At 49.5% G+C, this 23507-nt stretch overlaps 1 protein-coding gene across 1 annotated transcript in view; it reads right to left on the bottom strand.

Moving 5' to 3' along the window:
- Window positions 1-495: 495 nt before the first annotated feature.
- LOC119714305 (uncharacterized) overlaps window positions 496-23507 on the bottom strand; it is a 36436-nt gene continuing 13424 nt past the window's right edge. Inside the window, exon 6 of the mRNA XM_072030465.1 lies at window positions 496-3195. Within this exon, the coding sequence (XP_071886566.1) occupies window positions 794-3195 (2402 nt within the window). The 3' untranslated portion in view covers window positions 496-793. The remainder of the gene's footprint in view (window positions 3196-23507) is intronic.

Here is a 23507-nt window from a genome sequence, read left to right as displayed (position 1 = left end):
GTTATTCTAAGCAGGAGCTTCAAAAGGAATCTCTCTTCCTCGTGCATGATTGATCCCATGCAGTAATGTCGTGGTTTAACCCGGCCGGCAGTTAAACACCACGCAGCCGTTCGCTCACCCTCCCCCCTCCCTCTCTGGGACGGGGGAGAGAAATGGAAAGTGAAGCCCGTGAGTTGAGATAAAGACAGTTTAATAAGACAGGAAAATAATAATAACAAAATAATAATAACAATAATAATACAATGGTGATAATAGGGAAATAATAATAATATGTACAAACAAGTGATGCACAATGCAATTGCTCACCACTCGCTGACCGATGCCCAGCCTCACCCCGAGCAGTCCGGCCCCCTCCCCCCGGCTAGCCACCCCTATATATTGTTTAGCATGACGTCAGATGGTATGGAATACCCCTTTGGCTAGTTTGGGTCACCTGTCCGGGGTCTGTCCCCTCCCAGCTCTTACTGCACCCCCAGCCTGCCCGTTGGCAGGACAGAGCAAAAGGCTGAGATGTCCTTGGCTTAGTATAAACACTGCTCTGCAACAATTAAAGCATCGGGGTGTTATCAGCACTCTTCTCATCCTAAGCCAAAACACAGCATTCCACCAGCTACTAGGAAGAAAATTAATTCTGTTCTAACTGAAACCAGGACATCTATCCACCCCTTATTCCATACCATTTATGTCATGCTCAGGTTACACTCTTTTCCATACATTCTAATTAGTCACCTATAGTAATCATGGTAGTGATAACATACAGTATAATATACTAATTAACATGGTACAATTCAGTTCATGGGCTATTCTCACCCAGTATTAAATCTCCTTGAGGTACACACCGGACCTCTCCGTTCTTTTGCATCACCCACCAAGTGTATCCCGGTCCCTGAGCGAAAACAATTCCACGAATAGGTTTGCCTTTTCCTGAGGCAGGAGTAGCCCAGACTGTTTTACCCAGCATATTTTTTACATGCACTACAGGAACTTTATCCCCATCTACAGTACGTAACAGGTTTGATTGGGCAGGTCCAGCTTGGTTGGTAGATCCCCTAGTATTGACTAACCAGGTGGCCTTTGCCAAATGCGTATCCCAGTTTTTGAACGTCCCAGCGCCCATTGCTTTCAAGGTAGTCTTTAACAGGCCATTGTATCGTTCAACTTTCCCGGAGGCTGGTGCATGATAGGGGATGTGATACACCCATTCAATACCATGTTCTTTGGCCCAAGTGTCTATAAGGTTGTTTCGGAAGTGAGTCCCATTGTCTGACTCTATTCTTTCTGGGGTGCCATGTCGCCATAGGACTTGCTTTTCAAGGCCCAGGATGGTGTTCCGGGCGGTGGCATGAGGCACAGAATATGTTTCCAGCCATCCGGTGGTTGCTTCCACCATTGTAAGTACGTGGCGCTTGCCATTGCGAGTTTGAGGGAGTGTGATGTAATCAATCTGCCAGGCCTCTCCATATTTATATTTCAGCCACCGTCCTCCATACCAAAGAGGCTTTGACCGTTTGGCTTGCTTGACTGCAGCACATGTTTCACAGTCATGAATAACCTGTGCTATAGCGTCCATGGTCAGGTCCACCCCTCGATCACGAGCCCATCTGTATGTTGCGTCTCTACCTTGATGGCCTGAGGTGTCATGGGCCCATCGGGCTATAAATGATTCACCTTTATGCTGCCAATCCAGGTCCACCTGAGCTACTTCAATCTTAGCAGCCTGATCCACCTGCTGGTTGTTTTGATGTTCTTCAGTAGCCCGATTCTTGGGCACATGAGCATCTACGTGGCGTACTTTCACAGCCAGGTTCTCTACGCGAGCAGCAATATCTTGCCACAATGCAGCAGCCCAGATGGGTTTGCCCCTACGCTGCCAGTTGTTTTGCTTCCATTGCTGTAACCATCCCCACAGGGCATTTGCTACCATCCATGAATCGGTGTAGAGATAGAGAACTGGCCATTTTTCTCGTTCAGCAATGTCTAAAGCCAGCTGAATGGCTTTCACTTCTGCAAACTGACTCGATTCACCTTCTCCCTCAGCAGCTTCTGCAACTCGTCGCGTAGGACTCCATACAGCAGCCTTCCATCTCCGATGCTTCCCCACAATACGACAGGACCCATCAGTGAACAGGGCATATTTCTTTTCATTCTCTGGTAACTGGTTGTACAGCGGGGCTTCTTCAGCACGACCCACCTCCTCCTCTGATGATATCCCAAAGTATTTGCCTTCTGGCCAGTCCATGATCACTTCCAATATTCCTGGGCGACTGGGGTTTCCTATTCGAGCCCGCTGAGTAATCAGTGCAACCCACTTGCTCCATGTAGCATCAGTTGCATGATGCGTAGAGGGGACCCTTCCCTTGAACATCCAGCCTAGTACTGGCAATCGGGGTGCTAGGAGGAGCTGCGCTTCAGTACCGACCACCTCCGAAGCAGATCGAACTCCTTCATATGCTGCCAACATCTCCTTTTCAGTTGGAGTATAGCGGGCCTCAGATCCTCTGTATCCCCGACTCCAAAACCCCAGAGGCCGACCTCGAGTTTCCCCAGGTTCTTTCTGCCAGAGGCTCCAGGTGGGGCCATTCTCCCCGGCTGCAGTGTAGAGCACATTCTTTACATCTGGTCCTGTTCGAACTGGCCCAAGGGCTACTGCATGGACTATTTCCTGCTTGATTTGTTCAAAGGCTTGTCGTTGTTCAGGGCCCCATTCAAACTCATTCTTCTTACGGGTTACTTGGTAGAGCGGGTTTACAATCAGACTGTAATTTGGGATGTGCATTCTCCAAAACCCCACAACACCTAGAAAAGTCTGTGTTTCTTTTTTGTTAGTTGGTGGAGACATAGCTGTTATTTTGTTGATCACATCCATTGGGATTTGACGACGTCCATCTTGCCATTTTATTCCTAAAAACTGGATCTCTCGTGCAGGTCCTTTGACTTTATTTTGTTTTATGGCAAAACCGGCTTTCAGAAGGATTTGGACTATTTTCTTCCCTTTCTCGAAAACTTCCTCTGCTGTGTCACCCCACACAATAATGTCATCGATGTACTGCAGGTGTTCAGGAGCTTCCCCCTGCTCTAGCGCAGACTGGATCAGCCCATGGCAAATGATAGGGCTGTGTTTCCACCCCTGGGGCAGCCGATTCCAAGTATATTGGACTCCCCTCCAAGTGAAGGCAAATTGTGGCCTGCACTCTGCTGCTAGAGGGATGGAGAAAAATGCATTAGCGATATCAATTGTGGCGTACCACTTGGCTGCCTTCGACTCAAGTTCGTACTGAAGTTCCAGCATGTCCGGCACTGCAGCACTCAGTGGTGGCGTCACTTCGTTCAGGCCACGATAGTCCACTGTTAGTCTCCACTCGCCATTAGACTTTCGCACTGGCCATATGGGACTATTGAAAGGTGAATGGGTCTTGCTGATCACTCCTTGGCTCTCCAATTGACGAATTAGCTTATGGATGGGAATCAGGGAGTCTCGGTTAGTGCGATATTGCCGCCGGTGCACAGTTGTGGTAGCGATTGGCATTTGCTGTTCTTCGACCCTCAGCAACCCCACAACAGAAGGGTCCTCTGAGAGACCAGGCAAGGTAGATAATTGTTTAATGCCCTCTGTCTCTAAGGCAGCTATACCAAAAGCCCACCGGAACCCTTTTGGGTCCTTGCAATATCCTCTTCTAAGATAGTCTATGCCAAGGATACATGGAGCATCCGGGCCAGTCACAATGCGGTGCTTTTCCCACTCATTCCCAGTCAGACTCACTTCAGCCTCCAATACAGTCAACTGCTGAGATCCCCCTGTCACTCCACAAATATAGATGGGCTCTGGTCCTTTATAGCTCGATGGCATTATAGTACATTGTGCACCGGTGTCTACTAAAGCCTTATACTTCTGTGCGTGTGACGTGCCAGGCCATCGAATCCACACAGTCCAATAAACTCGATTGTCCCTTTCCTCCCCCTGGCTGGAGGCAGGGCCCCCCTAATCCTGGTCAGAATCTTCTTCGTTTCTGTGTTTGAAGGACTGTCTGCTGGAAGTTGGAGCAGCAAACTTTTCAGAGAATCCCTTTTTCCTGATTGTTTTCTTTTGCAACTCACGTACCCGTGCCTCTAGGGTCGCGGTAGAATTTCCATCCCATTTTCTCATGTCCTCTCCATGGTCTCGTAAGTAAAACCACAGGGTGGCACGGGGTGAGTACCCACCATACCGTCTTCCTTGTGTAGATGAACGCCTACCCCTGATAGCTGAGACACTGCTCTGTACAGGTACAGAGGAGAATAATCTCTCTTCAAGTTGGTGAAACTTTTCAGAAAGTGTTTTCTCCCAGGTGTTCTCTTTCGGTCGTTGGACACTGGTTGGTTCAGGTGGGGAGGAAGATAGATTCTCTTCAAGTTGGTGAACCTTTTCAGAAAGTTTCTCCACAGCTGAGACGCAGGCCTGTAAGGAAGAGGAGAGACTTTCTTCGTACTGCCGGAGTTGTTTAGCCGCTTCATCCACTGTGGGTTCCTCATCCTCTTTCCAGGCCATTATTGCCAATGAGCTGGCATATGATGATGGTGCACTCCGTACAAACTTCCGCCACATGGGTCGTGTACACTTGACTTCATCTGGATCTTTGGATGTTTGTCTGAGGTCTGGATCCTCATAAATCACTTCCCGTACGGCTAATTCCCTCAGGTACTGGATTCCCTTCTCCATAGTGGTCCACTTGCCTGGTAGACATAAAAGTTCTTCCTTGAAGGGATACCTTTCCCTCACAGCTGAGAGGAGACGCCTCCAGAGGCTGGTGGATTGTGCTCCATCTGCAATTGCTTTGTCAATGCCGGCGTCTCGAGCAAGGGATCCCAGCCGCTTGGCTTCCCTGCCGTCTAGTTCCACACAATTGGCTCCAGAGTCCCAGCACCGGAGCAGCCAGGTGACAAGCTGCTCACCTATACAGCGACCAAAATCTTTTCGCACATCTCGTAGCTCGCGCTCGTTTAGGCTTCGGGTAGTTACTGTTGATTTTTCGACATCCTCATCTTCCTCCTCCCGAATCCTTGATGGCCCAGCATCGTCGTCATCCTCGTCATCTCTATACCTAGTTTTGGCAGAAGCCTCACCTGGATTGGCAGAAGACTCTCTGCGTTCTAAACGACCTGACTCTCTATACCATTTTTTCACCTTCTCTACAGGGGCAGCTTGCACTGCTACTGCTCGTTTCTCTGACTTTGTTACAGGGTCTGCCACAGAGGTTGGAATACCCTCTGCAGGGTCAACTTGCACTGCTACAGCTCGTTTCTCTGACACAGCCACAGGAGCTGGAGCGGCTGCAGGAGCTGGAGCAGTTGCAGGAGCTGGAGCTGGAGCGGCTGCAGGAGCTGGAGCTGGAGCAGTTGCAGGAACTGGGACTGGAGTAGCAGCCGGAGCTGGAACTGGAGCGGGTGCAGGAGCTGGAGCTGGAGCGGCTGCAGGAACTGGGACTGGAGCGGCTGCAGGAACTGGGACTGGAGCAGCTGCAGAGTCCACCGTAGGGGTCACAGTGGCCGTTGGATCTGTCACAGGGCTTGGAGTGGCCGCAGGGTCTGTCACTAAGTTGATAGCAGTATCAATGGCAGCTCGATAGGCATGAGCCAGGCCCCAGCACGTTACAATGATTTGTGTTACTTTGGAACTGCCAGAATCATGACACCTTTTTTTCAAGCATTCTGCCAGTTTTTGAGGATTTTGCCATTGTTCAGGGGTGAATTTCCAACACACTGGAGGTGCCAACTGCTCTAGATGCCTGCCCATATCCACCCATACTCCCTGCCACCCACAACTATACTGCCTCCGGGCAGATCTCCGGATGAGCTTCCTAAGTAATTGTTTAACTTTAAGCAGAACCTGAAGTGCATTCAGGAGGCAGAACAACAAGACTATGGTGGTCTGAGTATCCCAAGAATATTCAGTATCTTGGAGAGCTATTGTGACAAGCTCAGGGGATAAGAGGGTGGTGAAGGAGGAAGGCAGAGTGATCCAGGAGGATACAGGGATGGTGAAGGAGAAAGGGAGAGTAAGCAAGTAAGGAAAAATATCCTCCCCTTTCCCCTCCACAGATTGACTCCCTAATGGAAAAAAACAATAGGAATAATTGCTAATAGTTTCCAAGATACAGTTTCCAAAGTACAGAGTCGACGATGTTACTGAATACAAATAAAGAGTTAGAGTCATGACCAGGTATCTTATCGTCTCATAAGCCATTGCTAGTACCATAATGATCTGAAACCAGGGCCCGGAGAGGATAAACACCACGACAGAGAGCAAATACGGAAAGTAATGTACTATAATACTCAATTTGGAAAACAGGCGCAGCAGAGTTGAGATTAAAGCAATCAGCATTATGACAAGTGACTATTAAGCAGGTCTAATCCTTACACCAGTTTTAGTTTAACACACTCTGGTCAGATCTGCCGTTATCTCAACCTTTCGGGCCCCACGTTGGGCGCCAAAAAGACTGTCGTGGTTTAACCCGGCCGGCAGCTAAACACCACGCAGCCGTTCGCTCACCCTCCCCCCTCCCTCTCTGGGACGGGGGAGAGAAATGGAAAGTGAAGCCCGTGAGTTGAGATAAAGACAGTTTAATAAGATGGAAAATAATAATAACAATAATAATAATAATAATAATAATAATGATACAATAGTGATAATACGAAAGTAATAATAGTATATACAAACAAGTGATGCACAATGCAATTGCTCACCACTCGCTGACCGATGCCCAGCCTAACCCCGAGCAGTCCGGCCCCCTCCCCCCGGCTAGCCACCCCTATATATTGTTTAGCATGACGTCAGATGGTATGGAATACCCCTTTGGCTAGTTTGGGTCACCTGTCCTGGGTCTGTCCCCTCCCAGCTCTTACTGCACCCCCAGCCTGCCCGTTGGCAGGACAGAGCAAGAAGCTGAGATGTCCTTGGCTTAGTATAAGCACTACTCTGCAACAATTAAAGCATCGGGGTGTGATCAGCACTCTTCTCATCCTAAGCCAAAACACAGCATTCCACCAGCTACTATGAAAAAAATTAATTCTGTTCTAACTGAAACCAGGACACTCAGCAATAGGACCTCAGCAATAGGACCTCAGAAATAGGACCTCAGCATTGTGACCTCAGCAATAGGACCTCAGCAATAGGACCTCAGTATTGTGATCTCAGCAATAGGACCACAGCAATAGGACCACAGCAATAGGACCACAGCAATAGGACCTCAGAAATAGGACCTCTGCATTGTGACCTCAGCAATAGGACCTCAGCAATAGGACCTCAGCATTGTGACCTCAGCAATAGGACCTCAGCAATATGACCTCAGATATAGGACCTAAGCATTGTGACCTCAGCAATAGGACCTCAGCAATAGGACCTCAGCATTGTGACCTCAGCAATGGGACCTCAGCAATAGGACCTCAGCAATAGGACCTCAGCAATAGGACCTGAGCAATAGGAACTCAGAAACAGGACCTCAGCAGTACGACCTCAGCATTGTGACCTCAGCAATAGGACCTCAGCATTGTGACCTCAGCAATGGGACCTCAGCAACAGGACCTCAGCAATAGGACCTCAGCAACAGGACCTCAGCAATAGGACCTCAGCATTGTGACCTCAGCAATAGGACCGAAGCAATAAGACCTCAGCAATAGCACCTCAGCATTGTGACCTCAGCAATAGGACCTCAGCAATAGGACCTCAGCCTTGTGACCTCAGCAATAGGAACTCAGGAATAGGACCTCAGCAACAGGACCTCAGCATTATGACCTCAGCAATAGGACCTAAGCATTGTGACCTCAGCATTGTGACCTCAGTTATAGGACTTCAGCATTGTGACCTCAGCAATAGGACCTCAGCAATAGGACCTCAGCAATAGGACCTCAGCATTGTGACCTCAGCAACAGGACCTCAGCAATAAAACCTCAGAAATAGGACCTCAGCATTCTGACCTCAGAAATTGGACCTCAACATTGTGACCTCAGCAATAGGACCTCAGCAATAGGACCTAAGCATTGTGACCTCAGCAATAGGACCTATGCAATAGGACCTCAGCAATAGGACCTCAGCAATAGGACCTAAGCTATAGGACCTCAGCAATAGGACCTCAGAATTGTGACCTCAGCAATAGGGCCTCAGCAATAGGACCTCATCATTGTGACCTCAGCAATAGGACCTCAGCAATAGGACCTCAGCAATAGGACCTCAGAAATAGGACCTCAGCATTGTGACCTCCGCAATAGGACCTCAGCAATAGGACCTCAGCAATAAGACCTCAGCATTGTGACCTCAGCAATAGGACCTCAGCATTGTGATCTCAGCAATATGACCTCAGCAATAGGACCTCAGCCTTGTGACCTCAGCAATAGGACCTCAGCAATAGGACCTCAGCACTAGGACCTCAGCATTGTGACCTCAGCAATGGGACCTCAGCAACAGGACCTCAGCAATAGGACCTGAGTAATAGGACCTCAGCAATAGGACCTGAGCAATAGGACCTCAGAAACAGGACCTCAGCAGTACGACCTCAGAATTGTGACCTCAGCAATAGGACCTCAGCATTGTAACCTCAGCAATGGGACCTCAGCAACAGGACCTCAGCAATAGGACCTCAGCAATAAGACCTCAGCATTGTGACCTCTGCATTGTGACCTCAGCAATAGGACCTCAGCATTGTGACCTCAGCAATATGACCTCAGCAATAGGACCTAAGCCTTGTGACCTCAGAAACAGGACCTCAGCAATAGGACGTCAGCATTGTGACCTCAGCAATAGGACCTCAGCATTGTGACCTCAGCAATATGACCTCAGCAATAGCACCTCAGCATTGTGACCTCAGCAATAGGACCTCAGCAATAGGACGTCAGCATTCTGACCTCAGCAATAGGACCTCAGCATTGTGACCTCTGCATTGTGACCTCAGCATTGTGACCTCAGCCTTGTGACCTCAGCAATAGGACCTCAGGAATAGGACCTCAGCAATAGGACCTCAGCATTATGACCTCAGCAATAGGACCTAAGCATTGTGTCCTCAGCATTGTGACCTCAGTTATAGGACCTCAGCATTGTGACCTCAGCCTTGTGACCTCAGTTATAGGACCTCAACATTGTGACCTCAGCCTTGTGACCTCAGCATTAGGACCTCAGCATGTTGACCTCAGAAATAGGACCTCAGCATTGTGACCTCAGCAACAGTACCTCAGCAATAGGACCTCAGAATAGTGACCTCGGCAATAGGACCTCAACAATAAGACCTCAGAATTGTGACCTCAGCATTGCGACCTCAGCAATAGGACCTCAGCATTGTGACCTCAGCATTGCGACCTCAGCAATAGGACCTCAGCATTGTGACCTCAGCAATAGGACCTCAGCATTGTGACCTCAGCATTATGACCTCAGCAATAGGACCTCAGAAATAGAATCTCAGCATTGTGACCTTAGCAATAGGACCTTACCATTGTGACCTCATCAATAGGACCTTAGCATTGTGACCTCAGCAATAGGACCTCAGCAATAGGACCTCAGCAATAGGACCTCAGCAATAGGACCTTTGCATTGTGACCTCAGCAATAGGACGTCAACAATAGGACCTCAGCAATAGGACCTCAGCATTGTGACCTCAGCAATAGGACCTCAGCAATAAGACCTCAGCAATAGGACCTCAGCATTGTGACCTCAGCAATAGGACCTCAGCAATAGGACCTCAGCATTAGGACCTCAGCATTGGGACCTCAGCATTGTGACCTCAGCATTGTGACCTCAGCAATAGGACCTAAGCAATAGGACCTCAGCAATAGGACCTCAGCATTGTGACCTCAGCAATAGGACCTCAGCAACAGGACCTCAGCATTGTGACCTCAGCAATAGGACCTTAGCACTGTGACCTCAGCAATAGGACCTCAGCATTATGACCTCAGCATTGTGACCTCAGCAATAGGACCTCAGCAATAGGACCTCAGCATTGTGACCTCAGCAATAGGACCTCAGCAATAGGACCTCAGCAATAGGACCTCAGCAATAAGACCTCAGCATTGTGACCTCAGCAAGAGGACCTCAGCATTGTGACCTCAGCATTGTGACCTCAGCAACAGGACATCAGCAATAGGACCTCAGCATTGTTACCTCAGCAATAGGAGCTCAGCCATAGGACCTCAGCATTGTGACCTCAGCAATAGGAGATCAGCAATAGGACCTCAGCATTGTAACCTCAGCAATATTACCTCAGAAATACGACCTCAGCATTGTGACCTCTGGAATAGGACCACAGCAATAGGCCCTCAGCAATAGGACCTCAGCAATAGGACCTCAGCATTGTGACCTCAGCAATAGGACATCAGCAATAGGACCTCAGCATTGTGACCTCTGGAATAGGACCACAGCAATAGGACCTCAGCAATAGGACCTCAGCAATAGGACCTCAGCATTGTGACCTCAGCAATAGGACCTCAGCAATAGGACCTCAGTCTTGTGACCTCAGCAATAGGACCTCAGCAATAGGACCTCACCAACAGGACCTCAGCATTGTGACCTCAGCAATAGGACCTCAGCATTGTGACCTCCGCAATAGGACCTGAGCAATAGGACCTCAGCCTTGTAACCTCAGGAATAGGACCTCAGAAATAGCACCTCAGCATTGTGATCTCAGCATTGTGACCTCAGCAATAGGACCTCAGCAATAGGACATCAGCAATAGGACCTCAGCAATAGGACCTCAGCAATAGGACCTCAGCCTTGTTACCTCAGCATTGTAACCTCAGCAATAGGACCTCAGCATTGTGACCTCAGCATTGTGACCTCAGCAATAGGACCTCAGCAATAGGACCTCATCATTGTGACAAGAGCAATAGGATCTCAGCAATAAGACCTCATCATTGTGACCTCAGCAATAGGACCTCAGCAATAGGACCTCAGCCTTGTGACCTCAGCAATAGGACCTCAGCAATAGGACCTCAGCAATAGGACCTCAGCATTGTGACCTCTGCATTGTGACCTCAGCAATAGTACCTCAGCATTGTAACCTCAGCAATAGAAGCTCAGCACTGTGACCTCAGCAATAGGACCTCAGCAATAGGACCTCAGCATTGTGACCTCAGCAATAGGACCTCAGCAACAGGACCTCAGCATCGTGATCTCAGCATTGTGACTTTAGCAATAGGACCTCCGCAATAGGACATAAGCAATAGGACCTCAGCAATAGGACCTCAGCAATAGGACCTCAGCATTGTGACCTCAGCAATAGGACCAGAGAACTGTGACCTCAGCAATCGGACCTCAGTAACAGGACATCAGCAATAGGACCTCAAGATTGTGACCACAGCAATAGGACCTCACTAATAGGACCTCAGCAATAGGACCTCAGCATTGTGACCTCAGCAAAAGGACCTCACCATTGAGACCTCAGCAATAGGACCTCAGCATTGTGACCTCAGCAGTAGGACCTCACCAATAGGACCTCAGCAATAGGACCTCAGCAATAGGACCTCAGCATTGTGACCTCAACAATAGGAACTCAGCAAAAGGACCTCAGCAATAGGACGTCAGCATTGTGTCCTCAGCATTGTGACCTCAGCAATAGGACCTCAGCATTGTGACCTCAGCATTGTGACCTCAGCAATAGCACATCAGCATTGTGACCTCAGCAATAGGACCTCAGCAATAGGACCTCAGCAATAGGACCTCAGCAATAGGACCTCAGCATTGTGACCTCAGTAATAGGACCTCAGCAATAGGACCTCAGCAATAGGACCTCAGCCTTGTGACCTCAGCAATAGGACCTCAGCAATAGGACCTCAGCAATAGGACCTCATCATTGTGACCTCAGCAATAGGACCTCAGCCTTGTAACTTCAGCAATAGGACCTCAGTATTGTGACCTCAGCAGTAGGACCTCAGGAATAAGACCTCAGCATTGTGATCTCAACATTGTGACCTCAGCAATAGGACCTCAGCAATAGGACCTCAGCAATAGGACATCAGCAATAGGACCTCAGCAATAGGACCTCAGCATTGTTACCTCAGCATTGTAACCTCAGCAATAAGACCTCATCATTGTGACCTCAGCAATAGGACCTCAGCAATAAGACCTCATCATTGTGACCTCAGCAATAGGACCTCAGCAATAGGACCTCAGCAATAGGCCCTCAGCATTGTGACCTCAGCAATAGTACCTCAGCAATAGGACCTCAGCAATAGGACCTCAGCATTGTGACATCTGCATTGTGCCCTCAGCAATAGGACCTCAGCAATAGGACCTCAGCACTGTGACCTCAGCAATAGGACCTCAGCAATTGGACCTCAGCCTTGTGACCTCAGCAATAGGACCTCAGCAATAGGACCTCAGCAATAGGACCTCAGCATTGTTACCTCAGCATTTTAACCTCAGCAATAGGACCTCAGCATTGTGACCTCAGCAATAGGACCTCAGCAATAGGACCTCAGCAATAAGACCTCATCATTGTGACCTCAGCAGTAGGACCTCAGCAATAGGACCTCAGCAATAGGACCTCAGCATTGTGACCTCAGCAATAGGACCTCAGCAATAGGACCTCAGCAATAGGACCTCAGCATTGTGAATTCAGCAATAGGACCTCAGCATTGTGAATTCAGCACTAGGACCTCAGCAATAGGACCTCAGCATTGTGACCTCAGCAATAGGACCTCAGCAATAAGACCTCATCATTGTGACCTAAGCAATAGGACCTCAGCACTGTGACCTCAGCAATAGGACCTCAGCAATTGGACCTCAGCCTTGTGACCTCAGCAATAGGACCTCAGCAATAGGACCTCAGCAATAGGACCTCAGCCTTGTGACCTCAGCAATAGGACCTCAGCAATAGGACCTCAGCAATAGGACCTCAGCATTGTGAATTCATCAATAGGACCTCAGCAATAGGACCTCAGCATTGTGACCTCAGCAATAGGACCTCAGCAACAGGACCTCAGCATTGTGATCTCAGCATTGTGACCTTAGCAATAGGACCTCAGCAACAGGACATCAGCAATAGGACCTCAGCAATAGGACCTCAGCATTCTGACCTCAGCAATAGGACCAGAGAACTGTGACCTCAGCAATCGGACCTCAGTAACAGGACATCAGCAATAGGACCTCAGCATTGTGACCTCTGCATTGTGCCCTCAGCAATAGGACCTCAGCAATAGGACCTCAGCACTGTGACCTCAGCAATAGGACCTCAGCAATTGGACCTCAGCCTTGTGACCTCAGCAATAGGACCTCAGCAATAGGACCTCAGCAATAGGACCCCAGCATTGTTACCTCAGCATTGTGACCTCAGCAATAGGACCTCAGCATTGTGACCTCAGCAATAGGACCTCAGCAATAGGACCTCAGCAATAAGACCTCATCATTGTGACCTCAGCAGTAGGACCTCAGCAATAGGACCTCAGCAATAGGACCTCAGCATTGTGACCTCAGCAATAGGACCTCAGCAATAGGACCTCAGCATTGTGAATTCAGCAATAGGACCTCAGCAATAGGACCTCAGCATTATGACCTCAGCAATAAGACCTCATCATTGTGACCTCAGCAATAGGACCTCAGCTCTGTGACCTCAGCAATAGGACCTCAGCAATAGGACCTCAGCCTTGTGACCTCAGCAATAGGACCTCAGCAATAGGACCTCAGCAATAGGACCTCAGCATTGTGAATTCAGCAATAGGACCTCAGCAATAGGACCTCAGCATTGTGACCTCAGCAATAGGACCTCAGCAACAGGACCTCAGCATCATGATCTCAGCATTGTGACCTTAGCAATAGGACCTCAGCAACAGGACATCAGCAATAGGACCTCAGCAATAGGACCTCAGCATTCTGACCTCAGCAATAGGACCAGAGAACTGTGACCTCAGCAATCGGACCTCAGTAACAGGACAACAGCAATAGGACCTCAAGATTGTGACCACAGCAATAGGACCTCACTAATAGGACCTCAGCAATAGGACCTACGCATTGTGACCTCAGCAAAAGGACCTCACCATTGAGACCTCAGCAATAGGACCTCAGCAATAGGACCTCAGCATTGTGACCTCAGCAGTAGGACCTCACCAATAGGACCTCAGCAATAGGACCTCAGCAATAGGACCTCAGCAATAGGACCTCAGCATTGTGACCTCAACAATAGGAACTCAGCAAAAGGACCTCAGCAAAAGGACGTCAGCATTGTGTCCTCAGCATTGTGACCTCAGCAATAGGACCTCAGCATTGTGACCTCAGCAATAGGACCTCAGCAATAGGACCTCAGCAATAGGACCTCAGCAATAGGACCTCAGCATTGTGACTTCATCAGTAGGACCTCAGTATTGTGACCTCAGCAGTAGGACCTCAGGAATAAGACCTCAGCATTGTGATCTCAACATTGTGACCTCAGCAATAGGACCTCAGCAATAGGACCTCAGCAATAGGACCTCAGCAATAGGACCTCAGCATTGTTACCTCAGCATTGTAACCTCAGCAATAAGACCTCAGCAATAGGACCTCAGCAATAGGACCTCAGCAATAAGACCTCATCATTGTGACCTCAGCAATAGGACCTCAGCAATAGGACCTCAGCAATAGGACCTCAGCATTGTGACCTCAGCATTGTGACCTCAGCAATAGGACCTCAGCAATAGGACCTCAGCAATAGGACCTCAGCATTCTGACCTCAGCATTGTGCCCTCAGCAATAGGACCTCAGCAATAGGACCTCAGCAATAGGACCTCAGCACTGTGACCTCAGCAATTGGACCTCAGCAATTGGACCTCAGCCTTGTGACCTCAGCAATAGGACCTCAGCAAGAGGACCTCAGCAATAGGACCTCAGCAATAGGACCTCAGCAATAGGACCTCAGCAATAGGACCTCAGCATTGTTACCTCAGCATTTTAACCTCAGCAATAGGACCTCAGCATTGTGACCTCAGCAATAGGACCTCAGCAATAGGACCTCAGCAATAAGACCTCATCATTGTGACCTCAGCAGTAGGACCTCAGCAATAAGACCTCATCATTGTGACCTCAGCAGTAGGACCTCAGCACTGTGACCTCAGCAATAGGACCTCAGCAATAGGACCTCAGCCTTGTGACCTCAGCAATAGGACCTCAGCAATAGGACCTCAGCATCGTGATCTCTGCATTTTGACCTCAGCAATAGGACCTCAGCAATAGGACATCAGCAATAGGACCTCAGCAATAGGACCTCAGCAATAGGACCTAAGCATTCTGACCTCATCATTGTGACCTCAGCAATAGGACCTCAGCATTGTGACCTCAGCAATAGGACCTCAGCATTGTAACCTCAGCAATAGAAGCTCAGCAATAGGACCTTAGCAATAGGACCTAAGCAATAGAACCTCAGCATTGTGACCTCAGCAATAGGACCTCAGCAATAGGACCTCAGAAATACTACCACAGCAATAGGACCTCAGCAATAGGACCTCAGAATAGTGACCTCAGCAACAGGGCCTCAGCAATAGGACCTCATCATTGTGAACTCAGCAATAGGACCTCAGCAATAGGACCTCAGCAATAGGACCTCAGCAATAGGACCTCAGCCATAGGACCTCAGCCATAGGACCTCAGAATTTTGACCTCAGCATTGTGACCTCAGCAACAGGACCTCAGCAATAGGACCTAAGCAATAGGACCTAAGCAATAGGACCTCAGAAATAGGACCTCAGCAATAGGACCTCAGCAATAGGACCTCAGAAATAGGACCTCAGCATTGTGACCTCAGAAATAGAACCTCAGCATTGTGACCTCAGGAAATGGACCTCAGCATTGTGACCTCAGCATTGTGACCTCAGCAATAGGACCTCAGTAATAGGACCTCAGTAATAGGACCACAGCAATAGGACCTCAGCAATCGGACCTCACCATTGAGACCTCAGAAATAGGACCTCAGCAATAGGACCTTAGCATTGTGACCTCAGCATTGTGACCTCAGTAGTAGTACCTCAGCAATAGGACCTCAGCATTGTGACCTCAACCATAGGAACTCAGCATTGTGACCTCAGCATTGTGACCTCAGCAATAGGACCTCAGTAATAGGACCTCAGCAATAGGACCTCAGCAATAGGACCTCAGTAGTAGGACCTCAGCAATAGGACCTCAGCAATAGGACCTCAGTAGTAGGACCTCAGCAATAGGACCTCAGCAATAGGACCTCAGTAATAGGACCTCAGCAATATGACCTCAGCAATAGGACCTCAGCATTGTGACCTCAGCATTGTGACCTCAGCAATAGGACCTCAGAAGTAGGACCTCAGCATTGTGACCACAGCAATAGGACATCAGCAATAGCACCTCAGCAATAGGACCTCAGCATTGTGACCTCAGCAATACGATCTTAGCAATAGCACCTCAGCAATAGGACCTCAGCATTGTGACCTCAGAAATAGGACCTAAAAATAGGACCTCAGTATTGTGACCTCAGCATTGTGACCTTAGGAATAGGACCTCAGCAATAGGACCTCAGCATTGTGACCTCACCAATAGGACCTCAGCAATAGGACCTCAGCAATAGGACCTCAGCATTGTGACCTCAACGTTGTGACCTCAGCCATAGGACCTAAGCAATAGGACCTCAGCAATAGGACCTCAGCATTGTGACCTCAGCCTTGTGACCTCAGCAATAGGACCTCAGCAATAGGACCTCAGCATTGTGACCTCAGCAATAGGACCTCTGCAATAGGACCTCAGCATGGGGATCTCAGCATTGTGACCTCAGCAATTGGACCTCAGCAATAGGACCTCAGCATTGTTACCTCAGTATTGTAACCTAAGCAATAGGACCTCAGCATTGTGACCTCAGCAATAGGATCTCAGTAATAGGACCTCAGCAATAGGACCTCAGCAATAAGACCTCAGCAATAGGACCTCAGAATTGTGACCTCAGCTATAGGACCTCAGCAATAGGACCTCAGCGATAGGACCTCAGCAATAGGACCTCAGCATTGTGAACTCAGCAATAGGACCTCAGAAATAGGACCTCAGCATTGTGACCTCAGCAATAGGACCTCAGCAATAGGACCTCAGCAATAGGACCTCAGCAATAGGACCTCAGCATTGTGACCTCGGCAATAGGACCTCAGCAATAGGACCTCAGCAATAGGACCTCAGCATCGTGACCTCAACATTGTGACCTCAGAAATAGGACCTCAGCAATAGGACCTCAGCAATAGGACCTAAGTAATAGAACCTCAGAATTGTGACCTCAGCAATAGGACCCCAGCAATAGCTCCTAAGCAATAGGACCTCAGCATTGTGACCTCAGCATTGTGACCTCAGCAATATGACCTCATCAATAGGACCTCAGCATTGTGACCTCAGCAATAGGACCTAAGCAATAGGACCTCAGCATTGTGACCTCAGGAATAGGACCTCAACAATAGGACCTCAGACCTAAGACCTCAGCATTGTGACCTCAGCAATAGGACCTCAGCAATAGGACCTCAGCATGGGGATCTCAGCATTGTGACCTCAGCAATAGGACCTCAGGAATAGGACCTCAGCAAAAGGACCTCAGCATTGTTACCTCAGCATTGTGACCTCAGCAACAGGACCTCAGGATTGTGACCTCAGCAATAGGAGCTCAGTAATAGGACCTCAGCCATAGGACCTAAGCAATAGGACCTCGGCATTGTGACCTCAGCATCTTGACCTCAGCAACAGGACCACAGCATTAGGACCTCAGTAATAGGACCACAGCAGTAGGAGCTCAGCATTGTGTCCTGAGCATTGTGACCTCAGCAATAGGACCTCAGCAATAGGACCTCAGCAATAGGACCTAAGCATTGTAACCTCAGCATTGTGACCTCAGCAATAGGACCTCAGCATTGTGACCTCAGCAATAGGACCTCAGCAATAGGACCTCAGCATTGTGACCTCAGCAATAGGACATCAGCAATAGGACCTCAGCAATAGGACCTCAGCATTGTGACCTCAGCAATAGGACCTCAGCAATAGGACCTCAGCAATAGGACATCAGCAGTAGAACCTCAGCAATTGAACTCAGCAATAGGACCTCAGCAATAGGACCTCAGCATTGTGACCTCAGCAATAGGACCTCAGCAATAGGACCTCAGCAACAGGACCTCAGCCATAGGTCCTCAGCATTGTGACCTCAGCAATAGGACCTCAGCAATAGGACCTCAGAAACAGGACCTCAGCATTGTGACCTCAGCAATAAAACCTCAGCAATAGGACATCAGCAATAGAACCTCAGCAATAGGACCTAAGAAATAGGACCTCAGCAATAGGACCTCAGCATTGTGACCTCAGCAATAGGACATCAGCAATAGAACCTCAGCAATAGGACCTAAGAAATAGGACCTCAGCAATAGGACCTCAGCATTGTGAGCTCAGCAATAGGACCTCAGCAATAGGGCCTCAGCATTGTGACCTCAGCATTGTGACCTCAGCAATAGGAGTTCAGCAATAGGACCTCAGCAATAGGACCTCAGCAATAGGACCTCATCATTGTGACCTCAGCAATAGGACCTCAGAAAAAGGACCTCAGCATTGTGACCTCATGAATAGGACCTCAGCATTCTGACCTCAGCAATAGGACCTCAGACATAGGACCTCAGCATTGTGACCACAGCAATAGACCTCAGCATTAGAACTTCAGCAATAGGACCTCAGCAATAGGACCTCAGCATTGTGACCTCAGCAATACGATCTTAGCAATAGCACCTCAGCAATAGGACCTCAGCATTGTGACCTCAGAAATAGGACCTAAAAATAGGACCTCAGCATTGTGACCTCAGCATTGTGACCTCAGCAATATGACCTCAGCAATAGGACCTCAGCATTGTGACCTCAGCCTTGTGACCTCAGCAATAGGACCTCAGCATTGTGACCTCAGCAATAGGACCTCAGCATGGGGATCTCAGCATTGTGACCTCAGCAATTGGACCTCAGCAATAGGACCTCAGCATTGTTACCTCAGCATTGTGACCTCAGCAATAAGGCCTCAGCAATAGGACCTCATAATTGTGACCTCAGCAATAGGACCTCAGCATTGTGAACTCAGCAACAGGACCTCAGCAATAGGGCCTCAGCATTGTGACCTCACCATTGTGACCTCAGAAATAGGACATCTGCATTGTGACCTCAGCAATAGGACCTCAGAAATAGGACCTCAGCATTGTGACCTCAGCAATAGGAACTCAGCTATAGGACCTCAGCAATAAGACCTCAGCTATAGGACCTCAGCATTGTGACCTCAGCAATAGGACCTCAGCATTGTGACTTCAGCATTGTGACCTCAGCATTGTGACCTCAGCAATAGGACCTCAGAAATAGGACCTCTGCAATAGGACCTCAGCATTGTGACCTAAGCATTGTGACCTCAGCAATAGGACCTCAGCAATAGGACCTCAGCATTGTGACCTCAGCCATAGGACCTCAGCCATAGGACCACAGCAATAGGGCCTCAGCAATAGGACCTCAGCAATAGGACCTCAGCAATAAAACCTCAGCAATAGGAACTCAGCAATAGGACCTCAGCATTGTGACCTAAGCATTGTAACCTCAGCAATAGGACCTCAGCACTGTGACCTCAGCATTGTGACCTCAGCAATAGGACCTCAGCCATAGGACCTCAGCAATAGGGCCTCAGCAATAGGACCTCAGCAACAGGACATCAGCAATAGAACCTCAGCAATAGGAACTCAGCAATAGGACCTCAGCATTGTGACCTCAGCAATAGGACCTCAGCATTGTGACCTCAGCAATAGGACCACAGCAATAGGACCTCAGCATTGTGACCTCAGCAATAGGACCTCAGCATTGTGACCTCAGCAATAGGACCTCAGAAAAAGGACCTCAGCATTGTGACCTCAGGAATAGGACCTCAGCATTATGACCTCAGCAATAGGACCTCAGACATAGGACCTCAGCATTGTGAGTACAGCAATAGACCTCAGCATTAGAACTTCAGCAATAGGACCTCAGCAATAGGACCTCAGCATTGTGACCTCAGAAATAGGACCTAAAAATAGGACCACAGCATTGTGACCTCAGCATTGTGACCTCAGCATTGTGACCTCAGCAATAGGACCTCAGCATTGTGACCTCAGCCTTCTGACCTCAGCAATAGGACCTCAGCATTGTGACCTCAGCAATAGGACCTCAGCATGGGGATCTCAGCATTGTGACCTCATGTCCTGGTTTCAGTTAGCACAGAATTAATTTTCTTCCTAGTAGCTGGTGGAATGCTGTGTTTTGGCTTAGGATGAGAAGAGTGCTGATAACACCCCGATGCTTTAATTGTTGCAGAGCAGTGCTTATACTAAGCCAAGGACATCTCAGCCTTTTGCTCTGTCCTGCCAACGGGCAGGCTGGGGGTGCAGTAAGAGCTGGGAGGGGACAGACCCAGGACAGGTGACCCAAACTAGCCAAAGGGGTATTCCATACCATCTGACGTCATGCTAAACAATATATAGGGGTGGCTAGCCGGGGGGAGGGGGCCGGACTGCTCGGGGTTAGGCTGGGCATCGGTCAGCGAGTGGTGAGCAATTGCATTGTGCATCACTTGTTTGTACATACTATTATTACTTTCCTATTATCACCATTGTATTATTATTGTTATTATTTTTATTATTATTTTGTTATTATTATTTTCCTGTCTTATTAAACTGTCTTTATCTCAACTCACGGGCTTCACTTTCCATTTCTCTCCCCCGTCCCAGAGAGGGAGGGGGGAGGGTGAGCGAACGGCTGCGTGGTGTTTAGCTGCCGGCCGGGTTAAACCACGACAGCCTTTTTGGCGCCCAACGTGGGGCCCGAAAGGTTGAGATAACGGCAGATCTGACCAGAGTGTGTTAAACTAAAATTGGTGTAAGGATTAGACCTGCTTAATAGTCACTTGTCATGATGCTGATTGCTTTAATCTCAACTCTGCTGCGCCTGTTTTCCAAATTGAGTATTATAGTACATTATTTTCCGTATTTACTCTCTGTCGTGTTGTTTATCCTCTCCGGGCCCTGGTTTCAGATCATTATGGTGCTGTGTGTTGTAGCAATGGCTTATGAGACGATGAAATATGTGGTCATGACTCTAACTTGTTATTTGTATTCAGTAACATCGTCGACTCTGTACTTTGGAAACTGTATCTTGGAAACTATTAGCAATTATACCTATTGTTTTTTTCCATTAGGGAGTCAAGCTGTGGAGGGGAAAGGGGAGGATATTTTTCCTTACTTGCTTACTCTCCCTTTCTCCTTCACCACCCCTGTATCCTCCTGGGTCACTCTGCCTTCCTCCTTCACCACCCTCTTATCCCCTGAGCTTGTCACAATAGCTCTCCAAGATATTGAATATTTCTGGAATACTCAGAATACCATAGTCTTGTTGTTCTGCCTCATGAATGCACTTCAGGTTCTGCTTAAAGTTAAACAACTACTTGGGAAGCTCTTCTGGAGATCTGCCCGGGGGCAGGATAGTTGTGGGTGGCAGGGAGTATGGGCGGATATGGGCAGGCACCTAGAGCAGTTGGCACCCCCAGTGTGTTGGAAATTCACCCCTGAACAATGGCAAAATCCTCAAAAACTGGCAGAATGCTTGAAAAAAAGGTGTCATGATTCTGGCAGTTCTAAAGTAACACAAATCATTGTAACGTGCTGGGGCCTGGCTCATGCCTATCGAGCTGCCATTGCTCATGCCTATCGAGCTGCCATTGATACTGCTATCAACTTAGTGACAGACCCTGCGGCCACTCCAAGCCCTGTGACAGATCCAACGGCCACTGTGACCCCTACGGTGGACTCGGCAGCCGCTCCAGATCCGGTTCCTGCAGCCGCTCCAGATCCGGTTCCTGCAGCCGCTCCAGTCCCAGCTCCTGCAGCCGCTCCAGATCCGGTTCCTGCAGCCGCTCCAGATCCGGTTCCTGCAGCCGCCCCAGCTCCAGCTCCTGCAGCCGCCCCAGCTCCAGCTCCTGCAGCCGCTCCAGCTCCAGCTCCTGCAGCCGCTCCAGTCCCAGCTCCTGCAGCCGCTCCAGTCCCAGCTCCTGCAGCCGCTCCAGCTCCAGCTCCTGCAGCCGCTCCAGCTCCAGCTCCTGCAGCCGCTCCAGCTCCAGCTCCTGCAGCCGCTCCAGCTCCAGCTTCTGCAGCCGCTCCAGTTCCAGCTTCTGCAGCCGCTCCAGCTCCAGCTCCTGCAGCCGCTCCAGCTCCAGCTTCTGCAGCCGCTCCAGTTCCAGTTCCTGCAGCCGCTCCAGCTCCAGCTCCTGCAGCCGCTCCAGCTCCAGCTCCTGCAGCCGCTCCAGCTCCAGCTCCTGCAGCCGCTCCAGCTCCAGCTCCTGCAGCCGCTCCAGCTCCAGCTTCTGCAGCCGCTCCAGCTCCAGCTCCTGCAGCCGCTCCAGCTCCAGCTCCTGCAGCCGCTCCAGCTCCAGCTTCTGCAGCCGCTCCAGTTCCAGCTTCTGCAGCCGCTCCAGCTCCAGCTCCTGCAGCCGCTCCAGCTCCAGCTCCTGCAGCCGCTCCAGCTCCAGCTCCTGCAGCCGCTCCAGCTCCAGCTTCTGCAGCCGCTCCAGTTCCAGTTCCTGCAGTCGCTCCAGTTTCAGCTCCGGCCGCTACTCCAGTCCCAGTTCCTGCAACTGCTCCAGTCCCAGCTCCTGAAGCTGCTCCAGCTCCAGCTCCTGCAGCCGCTCCAGCTCCAGCTCCTACTGCTGCTCCAGTCCCAGCTCCTGCAACTGCTCCAGCTCCAGCTCCTGTAGCCGCTCCAGCTCCAGCTCCTACTGCTGCTCCAGTCCCAGCTCCTGCAACTGCTGCAGCTCCAGCTCCAGCTCCTGTAGCCACTACAGCTCCGGTTCCTGCAACTGCTCCAGCTCCTGCAGCCGCTCCAGCTCCTGTGGCCGTGTCAGAGAAACGAGCAGTAGCAGTGCAAGCTGCCCCTGTAGAGAAGGTGAAAATATGGTATAGAAATTCAAGTCGTTTAGAACGCAGAGAGTCTTCTGCCAATCCAGGTAAGGCTTCTGCCAAAACTAAGTATAGAGATGACGAAGATGATGACGACGCTGGGCCATCAAGGATTCAGGAGGAGGAAGATGAGGATGCCGAAAGAGCAACAGTAACTACCCGAAGCCTAAACGAGCGCGAGCTACGAGATGTGCGAAAAGATTTTGGTCGCTGTATAGGTGAGCAGCTTGTCACCTGGCTGCTCCGGTGCTGGGACTCTGGAGCCAATTGTGTGGAATTAGACGGCAGGGAAGCCAGACGGTTGGGATCCCTTGCTCGAGACGCCGGCATTGACAAAGCAATTGCAGATGGAGCACGACCCACCAGCCTCTGGAGGCGTCTCCTCTCAGCTGTGAGGGAAAGGTATCCCTTCAAGGAAGATATTTTATGTCTACCAGGCAAGTGGACCACTATGGAGAAGGGAATCCAGTACCTGAGGGAATTAGCCGTACGGGAAGTGATTTATGAGGATCCAGACCAGACACAAACATCCAAAGATCCAGATGAAGTCAAGTGTACACGACCCATGTGGCGGAAGTTTGTACGGAGTGCACCATCATCAT

This window comes from Anas platyrhynchos, chromosome W (genome assembly GCF_047663525.1).
Source record: "Anas platyrhynchos isolate ZD024472 breed Pekin duck chromosome W, IASCAAS_PekinDuck_T2T, whole genome shotgun sequence".
Lineage (NCBI taxonomy): Eukaryota > Metazoa > Chordata > Aves > Anseriformes > Anatidae > Anas > Anas platyrhynchos.
This window is presented reverse-complemented; position numbering and strand designations above follow the sequence as displayed.